Below are 27,390 nucleotides of genomic sequence, written 5' to 3'. Positions count from 1 at the left end.
CAGTGTCCATGCCTACTTCTTCAATCAGTGGCACCTCCCAATGAAGACCTCTTCTCCCACCTTAACCCTTCCTCCTCTTTGACATCCCATTTTATCCTTTTAGCTGCTCTTGATCTTTCTATTTCTGACTGCTGCTGAGACATCAACTGTCTCAACTTCATCACTCCCATCATTTTGTCTAATCTCACCCTCTCGGAATGTACAGCTCTCCACACCAATTCCAACCTCATTACCTAACTTGCTGTTGCAGTTTGGCACACTGACCTCTGCCTTGCTAAGGCCAGTTGACAGCTCGCAGACACCTCCTCTTGAACAGGATCCGTCAAGAAAGATCAAACCACCATATCACGCACCATCACTGACCTTATAATTTCTGGTCATCTTTCCCACAGCTTCTATCTTCATTGTTTCCTCACCCTGCACTGTTTGGTTCTATCTCCCACCTGAGATCCACAAACCCGATTGTCCCTCGAGACCCATTGCATTCACATGCTCTTTCCCCACTGAACTGGTATAATCCATTTTGTCCCCCCGATCCAGTCCTTTCCTACCTTCATCTGCGATACTTCCCATGCCCTCCATCATTTCAACACCTTCCAATTCCCAAGGCATGGGCAATGCTGGAGACCAGGTTCATTTGATATATTTGTTAATTGTAATTAATTTACTGTTTGTTAGTGTGCTGTGCCTGCTAAAGATAGAGTTTAACCCTCACATTTCCAATTGGATGTTGAGAATGTTCAGTAATGATTTATTCGTACCTGATGTATAGTTATTTGTGTATTATTGTTGTGTATGTGTTCGTTAGTTGTGACCACTGTTGAACTCCAGGCTGTGAGCCATTGGCAACTCCAGTGGTCTGAATGCAATGGGCCCGTCCTGGATTCTGAGCAACAGAGACATTAGAGATCAGGTTCATGTGTATGTACTCATTAGTTACACGGTATACCGTGCCTGTGGGTGATGAGTGCTGAAGAAGTTAAACCCTCATTTCTCAGTATACCATGCCTGTGTGCAATAGTCTGTCAGCGTCTGCCCTTTTTGTGAATTCCTGTGTGTAAATAAAAACCACTGTTTATTCATAACACGGGTCCAGTCTTGATTCTCTTGAACCTATTCTGAACAATAACACTCTCTCCTTTCTCAATCTCTCTATCTCCATCTTGGGAGACAAACACTCTACAGGTATTTTTTACAATCCTACAAGTTCCCACAGTTACCTCAACCTGTCTCCTGTAAGGATTCTGTTCCTTTCTCTCAATTCCTCTGCCATCATTGCTTTTACTCACAGAATGAAGACTTCCATTCCAGATCATCTGAGACGTCCCCCTTCTTCAAAGAAATGTATCTTCCCCTCTACCGACATCAACTCAGCCCTCATCCACATCTCCTCTATTTCTGACACATTTGCCTCGGCTCCCCTCTGCCCGTAGACACAAGGACAGGATTTCCCTTGATCTCAGTTACTCCACTACCAGCTTCTGCATGCATTATCCTCCCCAGTTTCCTCCATCTACAATTTGATCCCACCATTAGACATCTTCCCCAGAGACTGCTCCCTCTGGGATTCCTGCATACACTCATCCCTTCTCACTAATAGCCCCCTTGTTACCTACCCCTATGTCCACAAGAAATGCTGCACTTGTGCCCATATTTCCTCCCTCAACATTTGGGGTTCCAAAATCATTCCAAGTGAAGCAACAGTTCACTTGTGATTCTACAGGGGTCATCTACTGCATCTGGTGCTCCCGTTGTGGCCTCCTCTATATCAGAGAGACTATATACAGACTGGAAGATAATTTCATTGACCACCTTTGCTCCATCCACTGCAATAACAGGAACATCCTAGTGGCCGACCATTTTAGTTCCACACATCATTCCTACACTGATATGTCCATGCATTGCATTGTCAAACTGATGCTACCTGCAAACTGGAGGAATAACACTTAATATTCCACCTGGACTTAACAATGACATCCAGTTTCCATTATATTCCTCCTCTGAGTCTCTCTCTTTCCTTATCCCTGTCTCCTTTCCTTGAGCTCCCCACCCTCTTCCCTTCACTCTCCATTCAGAGAGGAGCAGAGGTGCCCCTCTCTCACTTCCTGGCATTTTTCTCTTCTGCCCCCTCACCTTTTTGTTTCAGATAACCTGGTTTCTTTTTACCCAAACCTTGACGAAGGGCTCAGTCCTGAAACATTAGTTATCCTTTACTTCCTATGCATTCTGCATGACCTGCTGAGTTTCTTTAGCACTTTTGTGAATTGCACTAGAATTACAGCGTCAGCAGACATACCGGTTTCACTACATAATTATTCTTGTTGCTCCAGTTCTTTGTTAACATTTCTGGTTTTGAACTGAAAAATTATAAATTATAATATTTAGTAAGGGAAAAAAAATTCTCCAAACAACCAAGTGTAAAAAAAAATTGAAAACCTGAAATTATTGCTTTTATTCCACCAAGCAGCTGATTGTATGAACTCATTTGGCGGCTTATATGCAGTTGCATTTCGTGCAAATGCCCATTCAGGGCACCCATCAGATTGGAAAACTTTGCCTTTAAAAGAAATCATTGATATGTTCCATGCTGACGATACATTAAAACCTGACCATACCATGGACACTACAGGTTCCTACCTTCAGGCAAAAGATTGCAACCTTAAGGTAACCAAAACTGCTGCAGACAGAAAAAACTCTTGAGTCGAGGGAGATATCTGCCTAGGTATATCTAGGGTATGGCAGCTAGGGTACATGCCCTGGGCATCACTTGCAGGGGGGCACCACTGTTCTCACCTCATCCACCCAATATCCAAGTCCCTAGCCCAACAACGAACCTCCATAGCAGGGATGCAGTGCTGCCTAGGTTCACCTGAGCTCCACTCCCAGCCAGAATCTCATCGGGCCATTTTGGCACCTCATTCAATGCGAGATCAATGGCCGTCTTCATTCTCCATAATCCCCCATATAGCTGGAACTACTCTGACAGCACCAGGGAAACACACAGCAGTTCCAGTTGCAAGGGGGATTGTGGGGAAGACAGCCATTTTGCCCATTGATCCCACATAGTGCAAGGTGCCAGAGAAGCCCGGAAGAGGCCCGATAAGATGCTGGCCCAGAGATGTGCCAAAGCACCGTTCCAGTGAGCTCTGGCAGCACTGTACCCAGGGCTGGCGCTATTATTAGGCAAACCAGTCCTCTGAGGGGGCAGTGGTGACCCTCTGAACAATCGCAGGTAAGACTTTATTTCACCCTGAAGTGGCAGAAGCATTTATGTTTGAAACTCGCAAAGTGCAAGGGAAGAGATTATGTTCGTGGAACAGTAAAAAAAACCATGCCTGACTTACCCAACATTTATCTTCACCGCGAGACCCCTTGTGTTATCGTGGCCTGCAGTAGACTCTTGCAAAACAAAGGGAGAGTCGGAGTTTTCATTGCAGTAAGTGGTGATTTGCAGCTGTGAGAATTCAAGAGTTCACCTCAACCCCCCATGTGCATGTTCAGTTCCCCACTGAAGCCGGGCAGTTATATGGGATGAGAAAGGAAGCTCAGGTACAGGCTAGCCTTCTCGGCTCTGCAGTCAGGCCAGTTCAGCCCGGTCTTGGGTGTGGGAGGGATGCCATTCAGTCACTGCCGTTGTGACGGGAGTTGACAGCAATGCGTTTGTAATTCTCCAGACAGTGCGCTCCTGTGCCTGGTTCTGGAGTGGTTGCACGTCAATATACTGTATAGTCAACACGCTAGTTTCTCAAATAAAGCAAATGAGTCTCATCACGTGGCAGGTGCAGAGGCTTTGGGAAGGGAGGGAAATAGTGAGAGAGACTGCTTCTCCCCGTTAAAAACCTTTGGCCCGTCCCACTTCTAACCCTCGGCACTTTCAGGTAGACCAAACACTCGTTTGTAAAGGCAGAGGTTAATTGCTCTTAAAGTTAAAGACGAACCTTTCTGAATGCGCCGTGGCCGGCACCGAGGCGCCAATTCTAATCCTTTTTGGGGAAGGATAATCGGCAGAATGCTGCGCTCCACTGCCTGACCTAAATGCTACAATCGAGTGGTTAGGGGAGGACTAATGATGCCGTCAGCCGCAACCCATCTCCTCACTCACCTCTCTCCCTCCAAGGCAGGGCCGTTGGGGCAGCGGGGGTCATCGGGGCAGAGAAAGCTGTCAGCAAGGACCATTGGAGCAGAGGGGGCCGTTGTGAGCCTTCGGGGCAGAGGGGACTGTCAGGGCAGCGGGAACTGAAGGCATGGACCGTTGAGAACCCTCAGGGCAGTGGGGGCTGTCAGCGGGAGCAGCCGATGCAGGCTGTGAGAGCCACAACGGGCCACTTCAGCCTTCGGGGCTGCTCTCTTGTGGCTCAAAACATGGCAGAACAATGGCAGTCTTCCCTTTCCATAATCCCCCACGCAGCAGGAATTGTTCTGGTCTGCTGTGTATTTATGACAGGTGGCGCTACTGCACCTGTCACCTCCCTCCATTGGTTTCAGATGGCCCTACGAGGTGCCTCTGGATATGAATGGGACAATGATCTGCTGACTGAAAGTAAGTTCTTAGTTTTCCATCCAGGAGCTGGCCTCAAGGTGGAAGCCTGACATGAAATGCCTCCTGTTACAATGAGGACCGGTGCTGATTTAGGGAATGGGAATTCATGACCTCTGAGAAAGTACCAAATACACACATGGCTGATTTTCAAAACTAGCAAGATTATACGTGAAAACTGGCCAACTGTCAACTTTATATGCCTTTTTTTTTTAAATAAATGGGGGGGGGGGAGAGAGGGAGTAATTTCAGTGTTTGCCATAGGCACTATTTTACCTAGATATGCCACTGAATATGTGGATCATTTTTAAACTTAACTTGCTTCAAAACTCACCATATACTTGATTTTCTAAAGGCAAATTTGCCCAACCTTGTGATTATTTGTGATGAATGGCACTGCCCCAAGTGCAATGAGTGTTGAGCCACAAACTGTACATATCCACAATCACAGGCTCAGAGCTCACTGTGCCTCGAGAGATTGTGATCTTGACTCTGTACGTGATCACATTGTGTATCAGTGCCATTCGCTGATGCAGTGAGCACTTTGAAACCCAGGGATTATATGTGGAGAATGCAAAGCATTAAAAGCTCACATCACCTCATCAGTGTTCCTTTGACGCCTCCATCAAACTGCCGTGGTCTTTCCTTTTTGTTTCACTGAGAATGTTAAGCAATGATTGTAGGATGCAGACTCTTTCCAGTTTCTGCTGCAAGTCAGAAATGAGATTTGGATGTATGTGGACTGTGTGCAGGTCAGTGGGGCTAGGTAAAAAAAAAAAAAAGGTTTGGCACAGACTAGAAGGGCTGAAAGGGCCTGTTTCTGTGCTGTGGCATTCTGTGACGTATGCATATAACATATAACCATATAACAATTACACCACGGAAACGTCCCTCTCATTATCTTAAAGACCTCTATCAAATCCCCTCTCAGCCTTCTACGTTCTGATAGATGTCCATTACATTGGAGAGGTATTGTTAGGAAATGCCTGGTCCAATTTCACAATGGACAGGACATACACTGCAAATGGGTCCAATTTCTAGGCAAGCAAGTTCCTTCTAGTCCGCACTGATCCAAGTACCCTCCTCTAATCCCACTTACCAGCACTCAGCCCATATCCCTCCATCCCCCTCCCATCCATATACTTATCCAACTCTTTCTTAAATGACCAAATTGTCCCTGGCTCCGCCACCTTTCCCGGAAGCCCATTCCACATAGTAACCACTCTCTGAGTAAAGAAGTTCCCCCTCATGTTACTCCTAAACTTTTACATGTCAACTCTCAACCCATGACCTCTTGTATCCATTTCTCCTACTCTCAATGGGAAAAGCCTTTCCACATCAACTCTATCTATCCTTCTCATTATCTTAAAGACCTCTATCAAATCCCCTCTCAGCCTTCTACGTTCTGATAGATGTCCATTACATTGGAGAGGTATTGTTAGGAAATGCCTGGTCCAATTTCACAATGGACAGGACATACACTGCAAATGGGTCCAATTTCTAGGCAAGCAAGTTCCTTACTATTATCCAAGTGGTTTGCTTTGATGATCTTCTCAGAATAATTAGAGATGCTGGAACATTCAATCTGAAGCATAAAAGAGAAAGGATAGGCCTTAATCTCTGAGCACAGTCCAGCCAAATACATAATTTTAAAATAACCCTCCTGATTGGCTAAAGTCCGTGATCACTGAGCACCCCCAGTTCACTTCAGTAATAACGGGTCAACTTCCACAAGGAGGAATTTGCCAGTGGAAAAGGCTAATGGTTTGGCAAGAAATGCAACATAGATACAGCACCATCAGTTCCAATGTCTGCAAATTTGCATGAGATTGAGTAAAAACAAACGTCTACAGCCAAGTTCCTGCTGCATTGGACACATGTAAGGAGGCAGTAAAAGGACAGACTCAGAAGGAAAGAAATACTAATGTTTTTTCAGACTGCAAAGTTTGGAGAAAAAAAATTTGCTGAAAAAATTAACATCATGACTGCCCATGTGGTAGTTTATAGATTGCAAGTACATGAATGCTACAATTCTGTGGGTTGGACATGCAATCAAGTGGATGACCATCAACGAATTTTTCTGGTACGATTTACACTGCAGGCTTCCTGCAAAAGGTTTAGGGGTCCTACAGGATAAATCGTGGAGCAGGAATTGCCTCAAAATTCCTGCACATTCCTTTTAGACTGCCCATGTAGCGGCAAAATTCCTTGATTATGCAGTTACATGCCTGCAGTCTGAAAACCCCTACTGCCACAACTCCAAGTTACTCACATCCAGTTACTTAATGTCATCCCCAATTCATTGTTTCAAAGGCCATGCTGAGTGGATTTTGTTTCACCCCCATCTGGAAATTATTTAATCCTTTTAAATTCTGCAACCTCCACAACTCCAGTTACATTTCACTACAATTGATTAGAATTTATTCCGTAATAAATCACTTGATCTGTTGCTTACAACTCTGAATGCCCCGAGGACATTCTTCATTGAGTCAAAACAAATGTAAGATCATGGAAACATAGCAGGAATGAATATGGAGCTATCACATGGAGAAGGATGTAATACCCAAAGAGAAACAATGGATTGGAAGAGTTCAGACCAGCTTTTATACATTGGATCTGGCTGCTGGAAAAAAGAGAAGCAGAGAGAATAGTGATTGACCAAGGAGGAAATGAAGTGCAGGGTGCATGTATTAGATAAAAGGAGCATCCTTGGGCACCCAGTAAAGATGGGCCATTGTCTTTTAGAGCTACAGGAGCTTCTAACTTAAAAGGTTATTGATTAGTAAGGGTGTTAAGGGTTACAGGGACAATGGGGCTGAGCGAAAAAATACTTCAGCCATGATTTGAGTAATGGAGCAGACACGATGGGCTGAATTGCCTAATTTTGCTCCTACATTTTAGGGTCTTATGTTCAAGTACAGTTTACATACAACAGTTATCAGGCTCTTGAACTTCCATAAACTTTCCTAACCCTAAACTACTCTGGGACCACCAAAAGATGTCCCTTCACAAATGAACTTCCATTTTTTTTGCAATCACATTAATACTTTTGTATATATCCTCTTAGATTTATTATCCCTTATTCTGTCTCATGGTACATTGTGGTCATTTAAAGTAATATTATTTTTAATGTATCTTAGTTACCTGAGTGGCTGAAGCAAGTAAGAAATTTGGTGTATCAGTACAATGTGACATCATGACCATTGTTAAAATGAGAAGTGTGCAGAAAATCTAGGATGAAAATACGGGACATCTGTTACAGGTATGTGTCGTGGAAAAAAAAGGGGGGGTGGTGTGCAGCAACCATGGATATATCCAAAGAGGAATGTGCACAGTAACTTGGGGAGTAAAGGTTGGCACTGTGTGGAAATCGTCAAATACAGTAATTGAGAGGAAGAACAGAAGAAAATAGGTGCAAGAGAAGGCCATTCAGGATGATCATGGTTAATCTGTCCTCGGCCTCACCTCCAATTCAGGCAAGAGTCCACACCTCAAACAGAGGCAGGAGCAAACAGGCCAGGGGCAAATGGAATCAAACAGGGACAAAGTGCAAGAGAATAGTTGAAACAAGTTTTTTGAGGAAGCAACAAAGGAAATTGATGGAGGGAAGGTGGTGGATATGATGTATCTGGATCCATGGAACTTGGCTGCTTGGATTCTGAATTGTTTGCCTGCAGTGTAGTGTGATGGAATATTTGGGAGATAAATTGATAAAATTAGAGTAGGTTACATACATACAACACACATTTTAAAACACATCTTATTTGAAATACTGAAGAATTCATATTCAGTGACTTTACAGAAACTATCGAGAATGCTATGCTCATTTCACAAGCAGGTGGTAATAGAAATGATGTCATGAAATGGACTGCGGACAGGTTGTCTGTGTTGAACATTTTTACAAGACTTCTGACCTTTCTGCAAAGTGCTTACTCAAAGGTCATTGAGAGGTTTGTTTACCTAAAAAACAACAAATGGGAGCAGAAGACCGACTCCTATTGTTTGCTGGAGAAGGAGGGGGTTTTGCAAGTGATAGAGAGAGAGAGAGAGAGAGATAGAAGGACATGTGGCTGGCAGTTGGAATCTGAAATGGAGAGAGAAAGTCACAGTTGAAATAAACAGGAGAAGCTGGTTGGAACTGAAACAGTAACTCCAGAGTGGCAGATGGCTGGAAGTGATATCTGTCTGATGTTTCTCTTGGAATAAGTGGAACAGAAAGGAACTCTGTGTTAGCCTGAAAGAAAGAGATTATCATCTGGAAAATCGTGGTTTCATCAGCAAGACATAGGTGACTTATGGTGGTTCCTCAGTTGTGGAAAAATCCTGGAACAACAAATCTCTCTCTGCAAACCTACCAAGAACTTTGCTGAGCGATAAACATTTACCTTTCGAGCACCAAAGCCTGGTGAACCATATACATGTTAAGTTCTGTGCACAGTCTAAGAATTGCCTGCAACCAAGAACTTGGAAGAATAAGAAGTGAGATTGAACTGTGAACCAAAGAATTTTTCTTAAATTTACACACACATTACATTACTTTAGAGAGATATATAAGATTATGAAGGGAATAGATAGGATGGACAGCCAGCACCTTTTTTCCTGGGATGACAATAGCAAATACCAGAGGGCATTTGTTTAAGATGAGTAGTGGAAAGTTTTGGGGAGATGCCAGAGGCAAGTGTTTAATTTAAATAGTGTGGCTCATGGCACCGTGAGTGGCTCTGCTATGAGAGAGGACAGGAAAAAGAGTGGTAGGGCAATAGTCATAGGGGGATTCAATTGTAAGGGTATGTTGTCTTCTGGGTCCAAGGGTCAGGGATGTCTCAGAGCGGTTAGAGCACATTCTGGAAGGGGAGGGTGAAAAACCAGCTGTCATGGTCTATATCGGTACCAACGATATTGGGGAAAAAAAAGGGATGAGGTCCTGCATGACGAATTTAGGGATTTAGGAAATAAATTAAGGAGTAGGATCTCAAAGGTAATAATCTCTGGATTGTTATCGGTGCCACGAGCTAGTCAGAGTAAGAATCTGGGGCAGAAGGGTCTGGTACAAACAGGACGGTCTGCATCTGAGCAGGGCCGGAACCAATGTCCTTGGGGGTTTGTTTGCTAACGCTGTTGGGGAAGGTTTAAACTAATGTGGCAGAGGGATGGTAACCAGTCCAGGAAGTCAGAGGGGTGTAAAATGAGGACAGAAGCAAAAGATAGCAAGGTGAAAAGCAATAGTGACAGGCAGGTAAGACCAGGGCAAAAATCAAAAAGAGATACTTATTTACATAATAGTAAAAGGGATAAGAATGGCTAAAGTAAGAATGCAAGGAGCATTCATAATAAAGTGGATGAATTGAATGTGGAGATAGCTATTAATGACTATGATATAGTTGGGATCACAGAGACATGGCTTCAGGGAGACCGTCACTGGGAGCTCAACATTCAGGGTAACTCGACATTCAGGAGGGATAGACGGAATGGAAAAGGAGGTGGAGTAGCATTGTTGGTTCGGGAAGAGGTGAATGTGACAGAAAGGAAGGACATTAGCTTGGAGAATGTGGAATCAATGTGGGTAGAGCTGCAAAACATGAGGGGGCAGAAGATGCTAGTGGGAGTTGTGTACAGGCCACCTAACAGTAGCAGTGAGGTTAGGGATGGTATTAGGAAGGAAATTGGTAATGCGTGCAACAAAGGGACAGCAGTTATAACGGGTAACTTTAATCTACATGTAGATTGTGTGAACCAAATTGGTAAGGATAAAGAGTAAGAGGATTTCTTAGTTTTCTGTTTTCTAAATCAGCATGTCAAGGAACTGACAAGGGAACAAGCCATTCTAGACTGGGTATTGAGTAATGAAGAAGGGTTAATTAACAATCTTCTTATGAGGAACCCCTTGGGCAAGAGTGACCACAATATGGTGGAATTCTTCATTAGATTAGAATGTGACAGAGTTGATTCAGATACAAAGATTCTGAACTTGATGAAGGGTAACTCTGATGGTATGAGATGTGAACTGGCTAAAATAGATTGGCAAATGGTACTTAAAGGACTAACGGCAGAAATGCAATGATAATTGTTTAGGGATAGCTTGGAGCAAGTACAACAAATATACATCCCAGTTTGTAAAAAGAATAAATTAAGGAGGGTAGCACATCCATGGCTAACAAGGGAAATTAGAGAGAGTATCAAATCCAAAAAAGCAGCATATAAATTAGTCAAACAAAAATATTCCTGATGATTGAGGGGAATTCAGAGTTCTGCAGAGGAGGACAAAAGGATTAATTAGGAAAGGTAAAAGGGATTATGAGAGGAAGCTGGCAGGGAACATAAAAAATGACTGTAAAAGCTTTTATAGATACGTTAAGAGAAAGAGGTTAGTTAAGACAAATGTGGGTCCGTTGCAGACAGTAACGGGTGAGATAATCATGGGGCACAAGGGTATGGCAGACTGTTTGAATGACTACTTTAGTTCTGTCTTCACCAAGGAAGACATAACTAATCTTTGGAAATTGTTGAGGATCGGAGATCTAATGTGAGGGAGGGAATAAAGGAAATAACTGTGTCGAGAGGTTGTATTAGTTAAATTGCAGGGATTAAAGGCGGATAAATCCCCAGGGCCAGATGGTCTGCATCCAAAAATGCTGAAGGAAGTAGACCAGGAAATAGTGGATGCATTAGTGATAATTTTTCAAACCTCCTTAGATACTGGATTAGTTCCTGAGGATTGGAGGGTGGCCAATGTAATTCCACTCTTTAAGAAGGGAGGGAGAGAGAAACCGGGTAACTGCAAACCAGTTAGCCTGACATCGGTAGTAGGGAAGGTGCTATAATCAGTTATTAAAGATGCAATTGCAATACATTTGGAAAGTAGTGGTATCATCAGAAGGAGTCAGCATGGTTTTGTGAAGGGAAAATCATGTCTGATTAATCTAATAGAGTTCTTTGAGGATGTAACCAGTACAGTGGATGTGATATATCTGAACTTTAGTAAGGCATCTAATAAGGTTCCGCACAGAATACTAGCGTACAAACTTGAAAAGCACAGTATAGAAGGTATGGAATTAAGGTGGATAGAGAATTGGTTGATGGACAGGAAGCAAAGAGTAGGAATAAATGGGTTCTTTTCAGAATGGCAGCCAATCACTAGTGGGGTACCGCAGGGCTCTTTGCTGGGGCCACAGTTGTTCAAAATATATATCAACGACTTAGATGTGGGAATAGATAGCAATATCTCAAAATTTTCAGACAGCATGAAGTTGGGTAGCGGGGTGACCTGTGTAGAGGATGCTAGGAGGGTGCAGAGTGATTTGGACAAGTTAAGCGAGTGGCCCAAGACGTGGCAGATGCAATATAATGTGGATAAATGTGAAGTTATCCACTTTGGAGGTAAGAATAGGAAAGAGGACTATTATCTAAATGGTATCTGTTTAGCAAAAGGGGAGATGCAGAGAGACTTGGGTGTTGCTGTACATTAGTCATTGAAAGTGGGTGTGCAGGTGCAGCAGGAAGTGAGGAAAGCAAATGGTATGTTGGCATTCATAGTAAGAGGATTTGAGTACAGGAGTACAGAGATCCTGCTGCTGCTATACAGGGCCTTAGTGAGACCACATCTGGAGTACTGAGTGCAGTTTTGGTCTCCTTATCTGAGAAAGGAATCCTCGCCATGGAGGGAGTGCAGAGACTGATACCAGGGATGGAAGGACTAGCACATGAAGAAATGTTGGATAGACTAGGCTTGTATTCTCTGGAATTTAGAAGATTAAGGGGGGAATCTTATAGAAACATAAAATTCTTAAGGGTTTAAACAGACTAGATGCAGGAAGGTTGTTTCCAATGCTGGGAAAACTACAACCAGGGGTCACAGTTGAAGGATTGGGGGAAGTTTTTTAGGACTGATATGAGGAAAAATTTCTTCTCTCAGAGAGTAGTACATCTGTGGAAATCTTTGCCACAGGAAGTAGTTAAGGCCAGTTTCTTGTCAATATTTAAGAGTAGGTTAGATTTGGCCCTTGTGGCTAAGGGGATCAGGGGTTATGGGGAGAAGGCAGGAACTGGGTCCTGATCAATCATGATCGTATTGAATGGCGGTGTAGGCTTGAAGGGCCAAATGGCCTACTCCTGCATCTATTTTCTATGTTTCTCACCCTGACCAACTTCTCCTTTAATGTTTCTCACTTCCTATCAATCAAAGGCACACAAATAGGTCCAAACTATGCCTGCATTTCACTTAGCTGCATGGAATAAACATTTGTTCAATCCTGCCCGCAGCCTCTTGTGTCTCCAGAGAGTTTTTCCCGTTTATTGACTTCAATGAGTCCTTGATGCCACAGTTAGTCAGGCATGATCTTATTACTGAGGGCATTCTCACTTCACCTCTGCAATTTGGTCTTTGGTTGACACTTGGATCAAGGCTATGATGAGATCTGGAACACCTCAAGGTGGGTGTCATTAGCACCATGACCAACAACCTCTATCACTTAGCTAATGAGTAGATTGCTTGGTAAGTAACATGGGATTTGCATTGTTTGTGAACGTGGTAAATTTTCTACATTGTCAGATAGATGCGAGTTCTCTGGAATGGCCTGGTCGGTGGTACATCTGGTTCCACAGCTCAGGTCTTCAATACTAAGACTGTTCAACTGTAGCAGAATCAAGACTGACTAAATTCTCACCCACCTGCACAATCCCCAATAAACAGGAGGAGCAGATCACAATCCAGTGGGTGCAGCACTCCCTCACACTGGCAGAGAGAGTGCATGAACAAATAGAGAACCTGTACGAACAATCACAAGAACTCACCCCAAACACTTTCTTCGCTCCTGCTTTGGCTGCAAACATCGCTAGTATCCCTGTTCCACTTCCCACATCCAGAACAGTCTTGCCCTTGAACACATGTTTGTTGTGGTAGATGGAATTTCTGTATGTCAACGTTCGAATTTCATCCTTTAACATTTCCTGGCATCAAACACAGACAGCCAGTTAACATAGCGAGTCTTTTTCAGTTGAAGCCAGTGAGCCCAGGGAGAGGTTCTGATTGGTCAGTTTTATGACAGTGCTGTAGCTGGTAGGTAAAAGGACCTATCCCAGGTAACAGCCAATCATCACCATTATTGGCATTTGATTGTACAAGTACAATCTGACCCATCAGGGTTCTCCGGTCCTCAGAACAAAACACACAGACTCACAATCAGACATAACACACATGCAGACAAACAATACATATGCAGGACAAGTATTTAATCCATACAAATAAATAAATGAACATTGTTTTGTACATATCAGAATCTCAGATGGTTAATGTGAGCAGTTCCTTTGGTTGTTCAGCATTCTCACTGCCCGTGGGAAGAAGGTGTTCCTCAGAATAAATTATTCATTAAATCTTCCAAATGTTGTACAGTCTGCCAATCAAAATAAATATAACTGAGTGAAGGAAATGGTGCAAATATTATCATAATAGAAGATTTCACAAATGTAAATCCTGGTCTGGGTGAAGGGGTGGGAAACAATGGCAAAAGACAGATATTTACTGGTCAGTGTGTGAGGGGCAGCTGAGTATCAGTAACAGGGAGGATGGATGTTTATTAGGAGAGAAATTGATGTTTACCTTAGGCTTTGAGGGAAGTGTGGTGATGAATATGTACCTGCCGATGGATAGCTGGCCCGTCCCCCACTGTAACTCCCCACCTTGTGACCCTGGAATAAAAGTTGACTTCCCTCTCCCTGCCATCTTACCCAACTCCACTTCCACCATCGTGGACGACGCCACTTATGCCTTCTTCATCCACTTCTCCTGGTGCCACCTTGTGGTCAACATGGGGGCTGCCTTCTTACCAAACCAGCTCCCTTTCTGACAGTGATGACAACCCAGTACTAGCGACCATCATCTTGGATCAGGGCAGCCCTCACTTGATCACCCACTCGATGATGGAGATTGAGGTAAATGGGAAACTAACTAACTGCTTGTTCGACAGTGGAAACACTGAAAGCTTCATCCACCCGGACACTGCTAACAAACTCTCTCTCCCTGTCAGACCATCAATGGCCCCAAAGGACCAATCTACCAAGATCTGCAGGTATTGTATTGCATCATTAACAGTGCCTAGTAAATATTATGACAATTTCTATATACTGTTAATGCCTCAGTTCTGTACATCGATCCTTCTGGGGCTGGACTTCCAAAGCCAGTTCAGGAGTGTCATTATGATGTTCAGGAGGCCCAGGATGGGGGGGGGGGGGGAGGTGGGCCCAACCACCCATCACTAAATACAACTCCCAGTTCACAGACCCCCTGCAGCCAGCCACCTCCTGAGGTCTCTCCACCATCGCTGTTTGAGAACCTGACCCTGGACTGTAAGTACATAGTACATACTGTAAACATCATGGAGCACATAGCAAGTAAAAGCAGACACTACAGTGCTGAGGACAGGGCATCCATAAAGACTGAGATGCAGTGACTCTTGGCGGAGGGGGTCATAGCGCCCAGCTCCAGCCCATGGAAAGCTCAAGTCGTGGTCATCAGGGGCAGAAGTAAACCCTTTATGGTGATCAAATGTAACCAAACAATCAACCGCTTCACGCAGCTGGACACATACCTTATTCCCCAGATCGCTGACAACAAGATCGGACGGTACAGGGTGTTCTCCACCAATGGTCTAAAGTCGAAGTACCACCATCTTCCCCTATGCCCAGCCACCAGTATATCGCATTTGAAGCAGATGGCAGGCTCTACCACTTCCTCTGAGTACCCTACAGAGTCACCAATGGTGTCTCCATTTTTCAGAGGGAAATGGATTGGATGGTGGACAAGCACAAACTGGCAGCCATGTTCCCCTACCTAGATAATGTCACCATCTGTGGCCACGACCAGCAGGACCACAACGCAAACTTTACCCCCTCAATCTGATCTACAACGAGGACAAGTGTGCATTTAGCACAATTCGCCTGGCCCTTCTCGGATGTGTGGCACGTGGTGTCATTGCCCCGCGACCGCATGTGTCCCTTGATGGAACTCCCAATCCTGCACAATCTCAAGGTGCTGAAAAGGTGCCTGGAGTTTGATACATGATCAATTGTACAAAGAATGAAGTAACTGAAACTGAAGGCTTTTATTTGCAAGGAGATAGACAGGATCCCTGTCTTGGTTGCTCACCCTGACCCAGTCTCGAACTGGGGGCAGGCTTCTGGCATGACAGCTTTGAGGGGAAGAAAGGAGAGGAGTCACAAGCCAGCCAGTGAGAGTAGGATCAACCAGGAAAGGTCATGTAATTTATATATAAAACAAATATGTAGAGCAGTGGTTTCACCACAGGGTTCTTTTCCTATTATGCCCAATGAGTGCCCAATTATGCTGATAAAATTTACTCCCGGTAAGATCCACAACTTTCCCTTGTCAGAAGAAGCCCGGGCAGCCTTCACTCAGATCAAAGAAGACATCACCAAAGCAACGGTGCATGCCGTGGAAGAATCCATCCCATTTTAGGTGGAAACTGATGCCTCCGACTTCACGCTGGCTGCTACTCTAAACCAGGCAGGCAGGCTAGGAACTTTTTTTTCCCCATACCCTTCACGGTCCTGAGACACGGCATTCTGTTGAGAAGGAGGCGCAGGCCATCGTTGAGGCGGTAAGCCAGTGGTCTCATTACCTGGCTGGGAAGAGATTTACCCTGCTAACGGACCAACTAGCCATTGCGTTCATGTTCAATACCAAATTGTGGGGTCTGATCAAAAATGGCAAAATTATGAGGTGGAGAATCGAGCTCTCCACCTACAACGACGATATCCTGCACCAGTTGGGCAAGCGCAACGACCCCCCCTCCCCCCACCCACCCAATGCCCTATCCCAGGGGATGTGCACCAGTGCGCAACTTGGCTGCCTCCAGTCCTTCCACGATGACCTTTGCCACCTTGGAGTCATGAGATTGTTCCTTCGTGAAAACCTGGAACCTTCCTTACTCCACTGAGGATGTCAGGTCGTTGACCAGACACTGTCGGGCCTGTGTGGAATGCAAACCACAGTTCTTCCAGCCTGACAAGTCACACCTCATAAAGGCACATGCCCTAGCCTTGTCCAACAGGAAGGTATACTTCCTGAACGTCAATGACGAGTACTCCAGGTTCCCTTTTGCCATCCCCTGTCCCAACTTGACCTCAGCCACCATCATAAAGGTGCTCCGTATCATATTTACCCTCTTCAGGTACCTGAATTACATCCAGTGATCGGGAGTCCTCTCTTATGAGTGACAAACTGCGGCAGTATCTGTTGGCTAGAGGCATTGCCACTAGTAGGACGACCAGTTACAATCCCCGGAGGAAGTGAGGTAGAGAGAGGGAGATATTGTGAACATCATGGAATCATAGTGAATTTACAATATATCAGGCCAATCCATCCACCTGGCTCTTAAATCAAAAGGCTGCAGTGTCCCATTGGCAGGAAGTCCTGCTGGAAGCACTCCATGCCATCTGATCTGTTATGCACCGCTACCAACACAACTCCACACAAACATGCATTTTCCTTCCTCAGGAAATCGGCGACCAGAACCACACTGGCTCTCATCCCTGGGACCCATCCTCCTGCAGAAACATGCAAGGGGTCACAAGTCTGACCCATTGGTTGAAGAAGTGCAATGCCAACCCTCATATTGCCTACATGATTTACCTGGATGGCCATGAGGACACGGTCCCTGTCCAGGACCTGGCAAGTGCTGGAGACCCCTGCCCACTCCCCACCCCCTTCAACCAGGGTCCTACTTACACCCATACTGCCCCCATCGACCCACCCCCACCCACCACGCCATACACCCTGGACCATGCTCCAGCTGCTCTGTCCACCACAACTGTCCCCACATACAGCCAAGCCCGACCTCTGATGGAGCCAGCCCTCCCTTCCCAGCCTGAGGACACACAATTGGCAATGGAGCCAACCAGTACACCACCGACAGAACTGCACTGGTCACAGAGGCAAAGGGGACCACCTGACCTCTAGGACTTTTAACCCGGCAGGGATTTTGTTTTAAAAGAGGGGGTGAATGTGGGAATACAAATATGTAACTGCTGATGGATAGCTGGCCCGTCCCTCACTGGTGAATTGCTCCCTTGTAACTCTTCCCCTTGTGACCCTGGATTAAAGGTCGACCTCCCTCTCCCTGTCCTCAGTTGAGCACTTGGAATCGGGCCAGCTACATCTAAAGTACAATAAAGCCATTCGTTCCTCACTCTGCAGCTTTAGAGTTATTGATAGAGCCTATCAGGAAGGTTAGCTGTTTATTTGGGGTAACGAAGGAAAGGTGAATGTTTTTTGAGTGTTTATTAGGAATATGATTATTTGTGAAATTGATGAGATATTGTAAACATCATGGAATCATAGTTAATTTACAATTTATCAGGCCAATCCATCCAGTTGAAAAACATCTCGCCAATCTAATTACATCATTTAGCAGTGGGTCCTTGGCCCCATAGCTCACATTCGCTGCCAATGGGGGTTTCTGCCATCCACATTCCTTCAGGCAGTAACCACCACCAGCCGCAGTGGAAATTCTTACCCTGACTTCTCTGCAAATCTTTCCACCATTTTCCATTCTCTGCCTACAGGGAATGGATCCCTCATCCAAATGACCAGCTACTTCTTATTTAATCTTCCTGGACCCCTCATAACTTTATAGCCCTCAATTGTCCCCTTTCACTTTCCTCTGTTCCCAGGAAAATAATTAAAACCAATCTGATGACAAAGGGTTCATCTGGAACATCAACAATTCTTTCTCTCTCACGGATGCTACTCACCTACTGAGTTCTTCCAACAGACTATTCAGATAGCTATCAACCTCTGCTTTAAATATATCCAACGACTTGGCCTCCACAGCTGCCCATGGTAGCAAATTCCAGAGGTTCACCACTCTGGTTTAAGAAATTCCTCCGCATCTCTGTTTTAAATGGGCGCCCTTCAATTCTGCCGTTGTGCCCTCTTGTCCTAATTTTTACACTAGAATAAAGATTCTGATTCTCTACCCTATCAATAACTCTTATAATTTATAAACTTCTTTCAGGTCTCCCCTCAACTTCAAAAGCTCAAGAGAAAATAATTCAAGTATGCCCAACCTCTCCTCATAGCTCATATCCTCTCATCCAGGCAACATCCTGGTAAATCTCTTCTGTACCCTTTCTAAAGCCTCCACAGGAGACACACAGAAGACGCTGCTCATGCTGGAATCTGAAGCTAAACACAATCTGCTAGAGACTCAACAATGAGTTTTGGCTCAAATCGTCACCATTATTTTTCTCCTACTGGTACTATTTGACCTACTAAGTTCCTTTAAGAAGAGTATACTTCCTGTGGCAGGGTGACCAGAAATGCATGCAATAAACATTGAATGGTCCATCTCGTTCAACATTGTTACACCACTACACTTGAGCGGCATGCTTGACATAACATTTAACACATGGGGTGTGCCTGGAGTTGCATGTGGCCCAGGCCAAGGAAGAATAGACTTCCTTCTCTAAAGGGCCTTGATCCAATTGCTTATCTTGACTCAGACGCACTGAAGTGCCCATTCAGATCCCAGAATTACCCAGTCCACCCCTGCTGCCAGATCTCTGAATTCTCCCCCTCTCCCTCTGGTGAATCCTAGATCCTCCCCATCCCACCTGCCTTGCTCTGCTCTCAGGGTGAAGAAATGGGAAGGAGGGTGCAGGTAGCAAGCAAGTTCATGGACATAGTTCAAGCACAAGGGCTTATCCTGTCTCTCTCGACTTAGCACTCTCTCTCTCTATACACACACGCACACGCACATTCTCTCTCTCACTCAGAAGCTCTCTTTACTCCCTAACTCTCTCCCTTCTCAGTGTCTGTCTTCACACTTCTCTGAGGCATGTGAATAATGAGAATTATTAATTGCATTGGATTTAATAATGCAAATATTTTTCATTCAAATGTTCAAAAAATATTGGTATTTTACTGTATAAAAGCATAATGAAAACTGATCAACTTGTGATTAATATTTTCAGTCATATGATTAACCTTGATAATTTTTGCAAAGACTGCATGTTTCGAATGTCAGATGTGAAAGGTAACAGCAAAGACTGAGCTTTTTTCCCTATATATTTCAATTCCTAAATGGTTGCTCTCTATTTTAAAAACATTTCATCCATCAGAATTTGTTTTATTCATTTTTCATATCCAAGCTAAATTTCTGGGGTCAGAAGGGATTGTAAACTATTTGAATACTGAAACTGATCAGGCTTAGAAAAACAAGTTTTTTCCCAGTCCACACAAAAGACAAACCTTTACCTCATGGATGCCGAAATGTGCATACGAATCAAAGTAGTAATCTCTTGAAGTCATTTCATCTGGAGTGAAAATTTTAGCTTCTTGGTCTTTCCCCCAAGAAGCAGTCTGAGCCACAGTCTGAACTGTCATCTGCGCTGCTCTCTCTTGCGTTTGCCCCGCTGCCTGCACCGGTGTCTGAGCCACCTTCTGCACTGGAGTCCGGACCACTGTTTGCTTTGGTGACTGTGATTGCTGCATAGCTTGGATGGGATGATCTGGCTGTGTGATGGCCAGTGGGTCTGAGTCACTGGACACCTGTTTTAAGAAAATAACCAAGCTCCATGAAATGAATCAGTCAGTCATCAAACAGCAAAACATGATTCAAATCTCTAACTTGCAGCAAATTATTCATTGTTAATTTGTCCAAAATTTGAACCTACAATGGCTCACATTTATATTTAAAATCCTGATCGGGGTCATTGGTTGAAACATAATTACTCTTACATGGACTCAATGGGCTATAACCATGACATCAAGTCATGGCGATAAATAAGGGTTTGGGAACATTTTGGAGAGAGAAGGATAGAGGTGATAGGGAAAGAACTCCAGAGCTGTGGCTCAATCAGTTGAAGGCCAGGTTACTAACAGTGAACTGAGCAGAGTAACAAGGATGAAGAGCCCAGAACTGGGTGGGGGTGTGGCAAGATGGTGTAGAGAACAGACGTGCGGTCCCACCCTTCCTCAGCTAGTTTTTTTAAGCACCTGTTTTTAAAGTTTATAAAAGTGATTAAAAGTTGTATTTTTACTTTTGGGAACATTAGTGGGTTATAATGGCTAGTAATATTAAAAAAAAAACTCAACTGCAGAAGAAACTACCTTTTAAAAGTGCTGAAGAATTGAGGCCTACCTGTTCAATTGAAGCCACGGACCTGACATTTGGAACCTCCAAGGCGCAGAGGACTCCTGCCCAGCTAAGTATGACGCCGGCACCGATCTTGCCTCCACGAGATGGTGCCGGTTTGACGATGAGTTCGGCTGGTGCCGAACTGCACATCCGCGACGTTGGGCACGCAGGTGACCCGGCTGAGAGAAGAACTCTTGAGTCCAGACTGCTGTTGGGTGGGCTGGGGACGCACAGAATGGCGTTGAAAGTCACACCTGTGCAGTCCCTGGCCTTACCAGGCATGCGTGGTGCTTCAAGGGTCTGGGACTTGTTGAACTGCATGTGGGCTGTGGGGGGGATGCCATTATCGGGTGTACAGACCCGCAGCCGCATTGGGAGGGGACCGGCAATGCTGGAAGAAGAAGACTTACCTTTACTGAGCAGCTTATAGTAACAATTGGAGGTGGAGACCAGAGAAGGTAGGCCTCAAAAAGTGGAACTGGAATCTGGAATGGAGTCTGTGTGTACAGTCCTGGAAGGGATTGCTTATCAAATGGACAATATGTTTAAACAAATGACTCAAGGATTTTTGGAAGTGACAACCAAAATAACTACTATGTCTGAAGATATGTCTGCGGTTATGTTAATAAGTGTATTAAATCAGTGGATACAGTGCGAGAAAATTTTTTAAAAATTGAAACAGCTTTTCTTGAACGTAGAAATCAAGTTGAACGTAATAGGGAAAGATGGAAAAATGGAAGATTCCTTTGTGGATTGGGGAATCCAGAAGAAAGACTTTTGAAAAAAATTGATTCATTGGAAAATCAAAGTCAGAGAAATAATGTGAAAATTGTGGGTCTCCCAGAAGATATTGAAGGGTCCAATAAAAATTTTTTAAAGAACTGGATTCCCGAGGTATTGGGCAAGGAGTTTTTTTCAGAAGGCCTTGAAATGGAACAGGCACATAGAGTGTTACGAAAGAAAACATTACAGGGACAACCGCCACGGGCGGTTTTAATTCGTTGTTTGAAATACCAGGACAGAGAAATGATATTACGGTTAACGGTGCAGAAGGCGCAACAAAGGCAAACTCCAATGGTGGTCCAAAATGACAGAGTATTTTCTATGCAGATTTGAGTCAGGAAATTATTAGGCGACATCGGGAATTTAACTCGGCAAAATAAATATTGTGGCGGAAGGATTACAAATTTGCTTTTTGTTACCCCGCAGTATTAAAAGTCTTTTATGGTAATTTTCAATCTTAATTTTTTGAAAATGACCATGATGCATTAATTTTTGTTAATTCACTACCAGATTTGCGAGGATATGGAAGATCTTCGCCACTGTCACCTAAAAAGGCAAATGGAAATGGGAATAGGAATGGGAAAAATGGAAAGAAAGAAGTTTTAACACAAAGTCTTATTGACATGGAAGATCCAGAACAATAATTGGGAATGGAGTCACTAGGTTGAATATATTTATAGTATTTGCTTGTGTTGATGTGAATAATGTATTTCTGGCTGGTGGGGGGGGGGGGGGGGTGGAGGGGTGGATAGCACTGAAATCTTTGATAGTCATCCGCCATTAGTTGGGTTTACCACACCCAGATTTTTTAGGGCGTTACTACCTTTGGGTAGTTTTGTTTGGGAGATAATTAATATTCCTTTTTTTTTAACATTTTCTTTAAATATCTAGGGGAGGGATAGTGATTTAAGTTATTATAAGGGGAGTGATAGTTTGTAGTGAGAGATTATATTGTTAATTTGTAAGGATGTCTAATTTGAAATTTGCAACTTTTAATGTTCAGAGGTTAAATAATCCGATTAAGCGAAAGCGAGTTTTGGCTTATATTAAGAAAATGAATATTGACATTGCCTTTTTTACAAGAAACTCGTTTGACTGAAAAAGATGAGAGATTGGGATGGACATGTGTTTTCTTCTTCATTTAATTCTAAGGCAAGAGGTGTAGCAATTTTAATTCATAAGAATTTGCCTTTTGAATTACAAAACATGGAAGGAAATGTTGGACGGGTCTTAAGGGTGAATTGTAAAGTTTTTGCTGAACTTTGGACTTTGCTCAATGTTTACGCACCTAATGTGGATGATGAGCATTTTATTTCTGATGCTTTATGTTGTTAAATCAAGCTAATGAAAATATCATAGTTGGGGGAGATTTTAATTGTGTTTTGGATCCTTTATTGGAAAGATCTCCGAAAAGTATAAATAAATCAAAGATGGTGACACAAACTGGGACCTTGATGAAGGACTTAAATTTGATGGATATTTGAAGAAGGGTCAATCCTACAGAGGAGGATTTATCTTTTTATTCATCCCGATATGATTCATTTTCCAGAATAGATTTTTTTTAAATATCGGCACATTTACAAGGAAGAATATTACAGGCAGAATATAAAAGTAGGGTTATATCAGATCATTCTTTATTATTTTCTCTTGCGTAAGTTCATCTTATAGATGGAGATTTAATACAATGTTGTTGAAAAAAACAGAATTTGTTACTTTTGTTAAGGAACAGATGACTTTGTTTTTGACTGAATGCTAATTCTGTAGATATTATGGTTTTGTATTATGGGATGCATTAAAAGCTTATTTAAGAGGGCAGATTATTAATTATACGACTAAAATATTAGTTATACTAGCTATACTACTAAAGTTAAGAAACAGTATATGGCAGAGAGTTTGGAACTGGAGAAGCAAATTGCTGAATTAGAGAAAGAATTTCAGAAAGATGTGACAGAAGATTTAAAAAAAAGTAGTTTTGGCCAATTTGAAATTACATTATAATACATTGCAAATTATTAATTTGAGCTTTTAATTAATCAATCTAAGCTATGTTATTATGAGTTGGGTGAGAGGGCACATTAGGTACTAGCGTGGCAGTTAAAGACGGAACAGATTTCATGGACTATTAATGCTGTTAAAAAAAATTCAACAGTTACTTATAAACCTCAGGAAATCAATGATCAGTTTTATTCATTTTACAAAAAATTGTATATTTCTGAGGGGAAACAGGATAGTGGTTCTATTGAATCTTATTTATCTAAATTAACGTTACCACCATTGGAAGAGGAGGATGTTATGGAATTGGAAGCTCCGTTTACAGAATTTGAGATTAAGGGAGCTATGTTGGAGATGCCAAATGGGAAGTCACCAGGGGACGACAGATTTTCTGTGGAATTTTATAAAACTTTTAATGAAGATTTATCCTCTGTGTTTGAGGAGATATTACAACAAGTAATTGAAGATCATGAGTTGCCGGAATCTTGTTCTAGTGCTTTAATTAGTGTAATTCCGAAAAAAGATAGAGACCTGTTGAAAGTGTCTTCGTATAGACCTATTTCTTTACTGAATGTAGATTATAAAATCATAGCGAAAGTGTTAGCAAATCGACTTGCTATTGATCAAACAGATTTTATTAAGAATAGAAATGCTTCAGATAATATTCTTCGATTAATTACTTTGGTCAATGCATATCGACAGTAGCCCAATCATCCAATGGTGTTTGCACTTGACACCGAAAAAGCTTTTGACAGGGTTGAATGGGATTTTTTATTTAAGGTGTTGGAAAAGTTTAAATTTGGCCCTTTTATTATTGGTTGGGTTAAAGCTTTATATACGAACCCAATTGCCAGGGTGGTGACAAATGGTCAAGTTTCATTATTGTTTAAGTTGACACGTTCGACCCGACAAGGGTGTCCATTGTCACCAGCCCTGTTTGCATTGGCTATTGAACCATTAGCACAAACAATGAGAAAAAATGAACAGATAAGAGGGATGAGAGTTATGGATGAAGAGTATAAGATTAATCTATTTGCAGATGATGTTTTGATATATTTGACAAATCCAGAACAATCATTGTCGCATTTGCGGGAATGTTTATTACAATATGGAATATTGTATTGTATCTGGATACAAGGTTATTTGGGATAAGAGTGAAATTTTGCCAGTTGGAGAAGGAGATTATTCAGAATATAAAAATATTATTAAATTGAAATGGTCTGATAAAATTAAATATTTAGGAATAATTGTCAATTTGATTATCAATCTTTATATCAGTTAAATTACGTTCCCTTATTAAAAAATATTAAAGCAGATTTAATTAAGTGGAAAGATCTTCCATTAACTTTAATTGGCCTAGTTAATTGTATTAAGATGAATATTTTCACTTGAATTTAATATTTATTTCAATCAATATTGTGTTCTCTTTCAAAGATTTTTTCAGGATTTAAATAAAGCTATGAGAGAATTTTTATGGAAAGGCAAATTACTGCAGGTAGCATTATATACACTTACTTGGAAGTATGCGTTAGGTGGGCTTCAATTACCCCATTTTCAAAATTATTATGATGCAGTCCAGTTGAAATATATTAGTAGACTGATGGATTTGGACCAACCCCCGAGTTGGGCTAAAGTTGAGATGGCTTGTATTTCTGAAGTTGAGGTGCATCAATTTATATTTTGATGGAATGTAAATTTGTTGCGGGAATATAATATGCCGATATTAAAACATCTATTAAAGGTATGGTCTAAAAAAAATAAGATTTTAGGATCAAAAGGTAAATTGTCAATTTTAACCCCATTATATAACAATCAGCTTATTCCTTTTTCAATGCTTAATAATCATTTAAAGAGTTGGGACTCTAAGGGTATAAAGATGTTTTAGGATTGTTTTGTAGAAAGTTTCTTTCTTTCAATCAATTGAAAGAGCTTTTTGATATTGCTGAAAATTCTTTCTTTGTTTATTATCAACTTCGAGCTTTGGTGAACGATATGTATGGTAGATGATTTTACCTGTATTGATGGAATTTGAGTCTTTGATTTCTTCTATACCAAAAAAGGGTTATATTTCTGTTATGTACCAAATGTTACATGACAATATAGATAAATCAGAATGGGAGAAGTCTAAGCTTAAATGGGAAAATTATTTAGCCTTTTTTTTTCCTGAAGACTATTGGGCAGATACGTGTCATGATAGTGTTACTAAATTGATGAATGTGCGGTATGGAATGGTTAATTATAACTTTCGACATCAGTTGTATTTAACCCCAGAGAAATTGAAAAAATATGGTTTTAGTAATTCAGACTCTTGTTTTAGATGTGGTGTATGTACTGGTACTTTTTTTACATGCCGTTTGGTCTTGTATTCATGTACAACTATTTTGGCAAGAAATTAGGTTAACTTTGGAAAAATGATATGACATTAAGTTATCATTAGATCCATCTATTTTTTTTTAATGGGTTATATGGTTATATGGTTCCTTTAAAGGGATTAGGGTTGGATAAATTTCAAATAGCATTTGTACGCTTAGCATTGTCCGTTGCTCAAAAATGTGTAGCAAGTACATGGAAAGGTAACGTAGTGATTAATATAATGCGGTGGCATAATGAATTGAAAGCTTGTATTGTTATGGAAAAAATTACATATAATCTACATGATAATTATTCTTTTTTTGTTCATATGTGGTTACCATATTTGGAATATATGCATTTTGATTTATTATATATTCTTAGTTTCTGGTTATATATTTTTGACTCGCCTTAAGAGAGCTGGCGAATGGGGTGGGAGGATGGGTGGGGACTCATTTTTCTTTTTATATTTTTTTCTGTTTTTTAATTTGTGTGTATATATATACCAGGCCAAACATTTTGGCAGTTTCCGCAAAGCAGGACGTCAAGCGCTGAAGAGCTGGAAGTCAGCCTGAAGAAAACTGAGGTCCTCCATCAGCCAGCTCCCCACCATGATTACCAGCCCCCCCACATCTCCATCGGGCACACAAAACTCAAAACGGTCAACCAGTTTACCTATCTCGGCTGCACCATTTCATCAGATGCAAGGATCGACAATGAGATAGACAACAGACTCGCCAAGGCAAATAGCGCCTTTGGAAGACTACACAAAAGAGTCTGGAAAAACAACCAACTGAAAAACCTCACAAAGATAAGCGTATACAGAGCCGTTGTCATACCCACACTCCTGTTCGGCTCCGAATCATGGGTCCTCTACCGGCACCACCTACGGCTCCTAGAACGCTTCCACCAGCGTTGTCTCCGCTCCATCCTCAACATCCATTGGAGCGCTTACATCCCTAACGTCGAAGTACTCGAGATGGCAGAGGTCGACAGCATCGAGTCCACGCTGTTGAAGATCCAGCTACGCTGGATGGGTCACGTCTCCAGAATGGAGGACCATCGCCTTCCCAAGATCGTGTTATATGGCGAGCTCTCCACCGGCCACCGTGACAGAGGTGCACCAAAGAAAAGGTACAAGGACTGCCTAAAGAAATCTCTTGGTGCCTGCCACATTGACCACCGCCAGTGGGCTGATACCGCCTCAAACCGTGCATCTTGGCGCCTCACAGTTTGGCGGGCAGCAACCTCCTTTGAAGAAGACCGCAGAGCCCACCTCACTGACAAAAGGCAAAGGAGGAAAAACCCAACACCCAACCCCAACCAACCAATTTTCCCTTGCAACCGCTGCAATCGTGTCTGCCTGTCCCGCATCGGACTTGTCAGCCACAAACGAGCCTGCAGCTGACGTGGACTTTTTACCCCCCTCCATAAATCTTCGTCCGCGAAGCCAAGCCAAAGAGATACGTGAATGTATCTGTACTTAGAGGAAAATATAGATAGTATAGACAAGAATTAATAAGGGAAGGTAATGGAATAGAGAGTATAAGGAGGGAATTAAAAGAGTGACCTTTG

The 27,390-nt window shown here is 42.6% G+C and overlaps 1 protein-coding gene across 5 annotated transcripts in view; it reads right to left on the bottom strand.

The window, feature by feature from the left end:
• The window catches only part of LOC138746296 (protein arginine N-methyltransferase 8-like), a 96,286-nt gene that overhangs the window by 66,918 nt on the left and 1,978 nt on the right, over nucleotides 1-27,390 (bottom strand). For 4 of the 5 annotated variants that reach the window (XR_011346848.1, XR_011346846.1, XR_011346847.1 and 1 more), the window contains exons 2-5: nucleotides 20,695-20,911; nucleotides 19,809-20,102; nucleotides 13,328-13,483; nucleotides 6,059-6,122 (exon numbers count right to left, since the gene is read on the bottom strand). Coding sequence is in view for 2 of the 5 variants with exons in the window: in XM_069904519.1 (XP_069760620.1) it covers nucleotides 6,059-6,122; nucleotides 13,328-13,483; nucleotides 19,809-20,102; nucleotides 20,695-20,841 (661 nt within the window). In the remaining 3 variants the exon portion in view is untranslated. The remainder of the gene's footprint in view (nucleotides 1-6,058; nucleotides 6,123-13,327; nucleotides 13,484-19,808; nucleotides 20,103-20,694; nucleotides 20,912-27,390) is intronic. The other variant, XM_069904520.1, reaches the window with a different exon arrangement.

The sequence above is a fragment of the Narcine bancroftii genome, chromosome 11 (genome assembly GCF_036971445.1).
Source record: "Narcine bancroftii isolate sNarBan1 chromosome 11, sNarBan1.hap1, whole genome shotgun sequence".
Taxonomy (NCBI): Eukaryota; Metazoa; Chordata; class Chondrichthyes; order Torpediniformes; family Narcinidae; genus Narcine; species Narcine bancroftii.
Note: the sequence above shows the minus strand (reverse complement) of the source record. Positions and strands in the feature narration are given on the sequence as shown.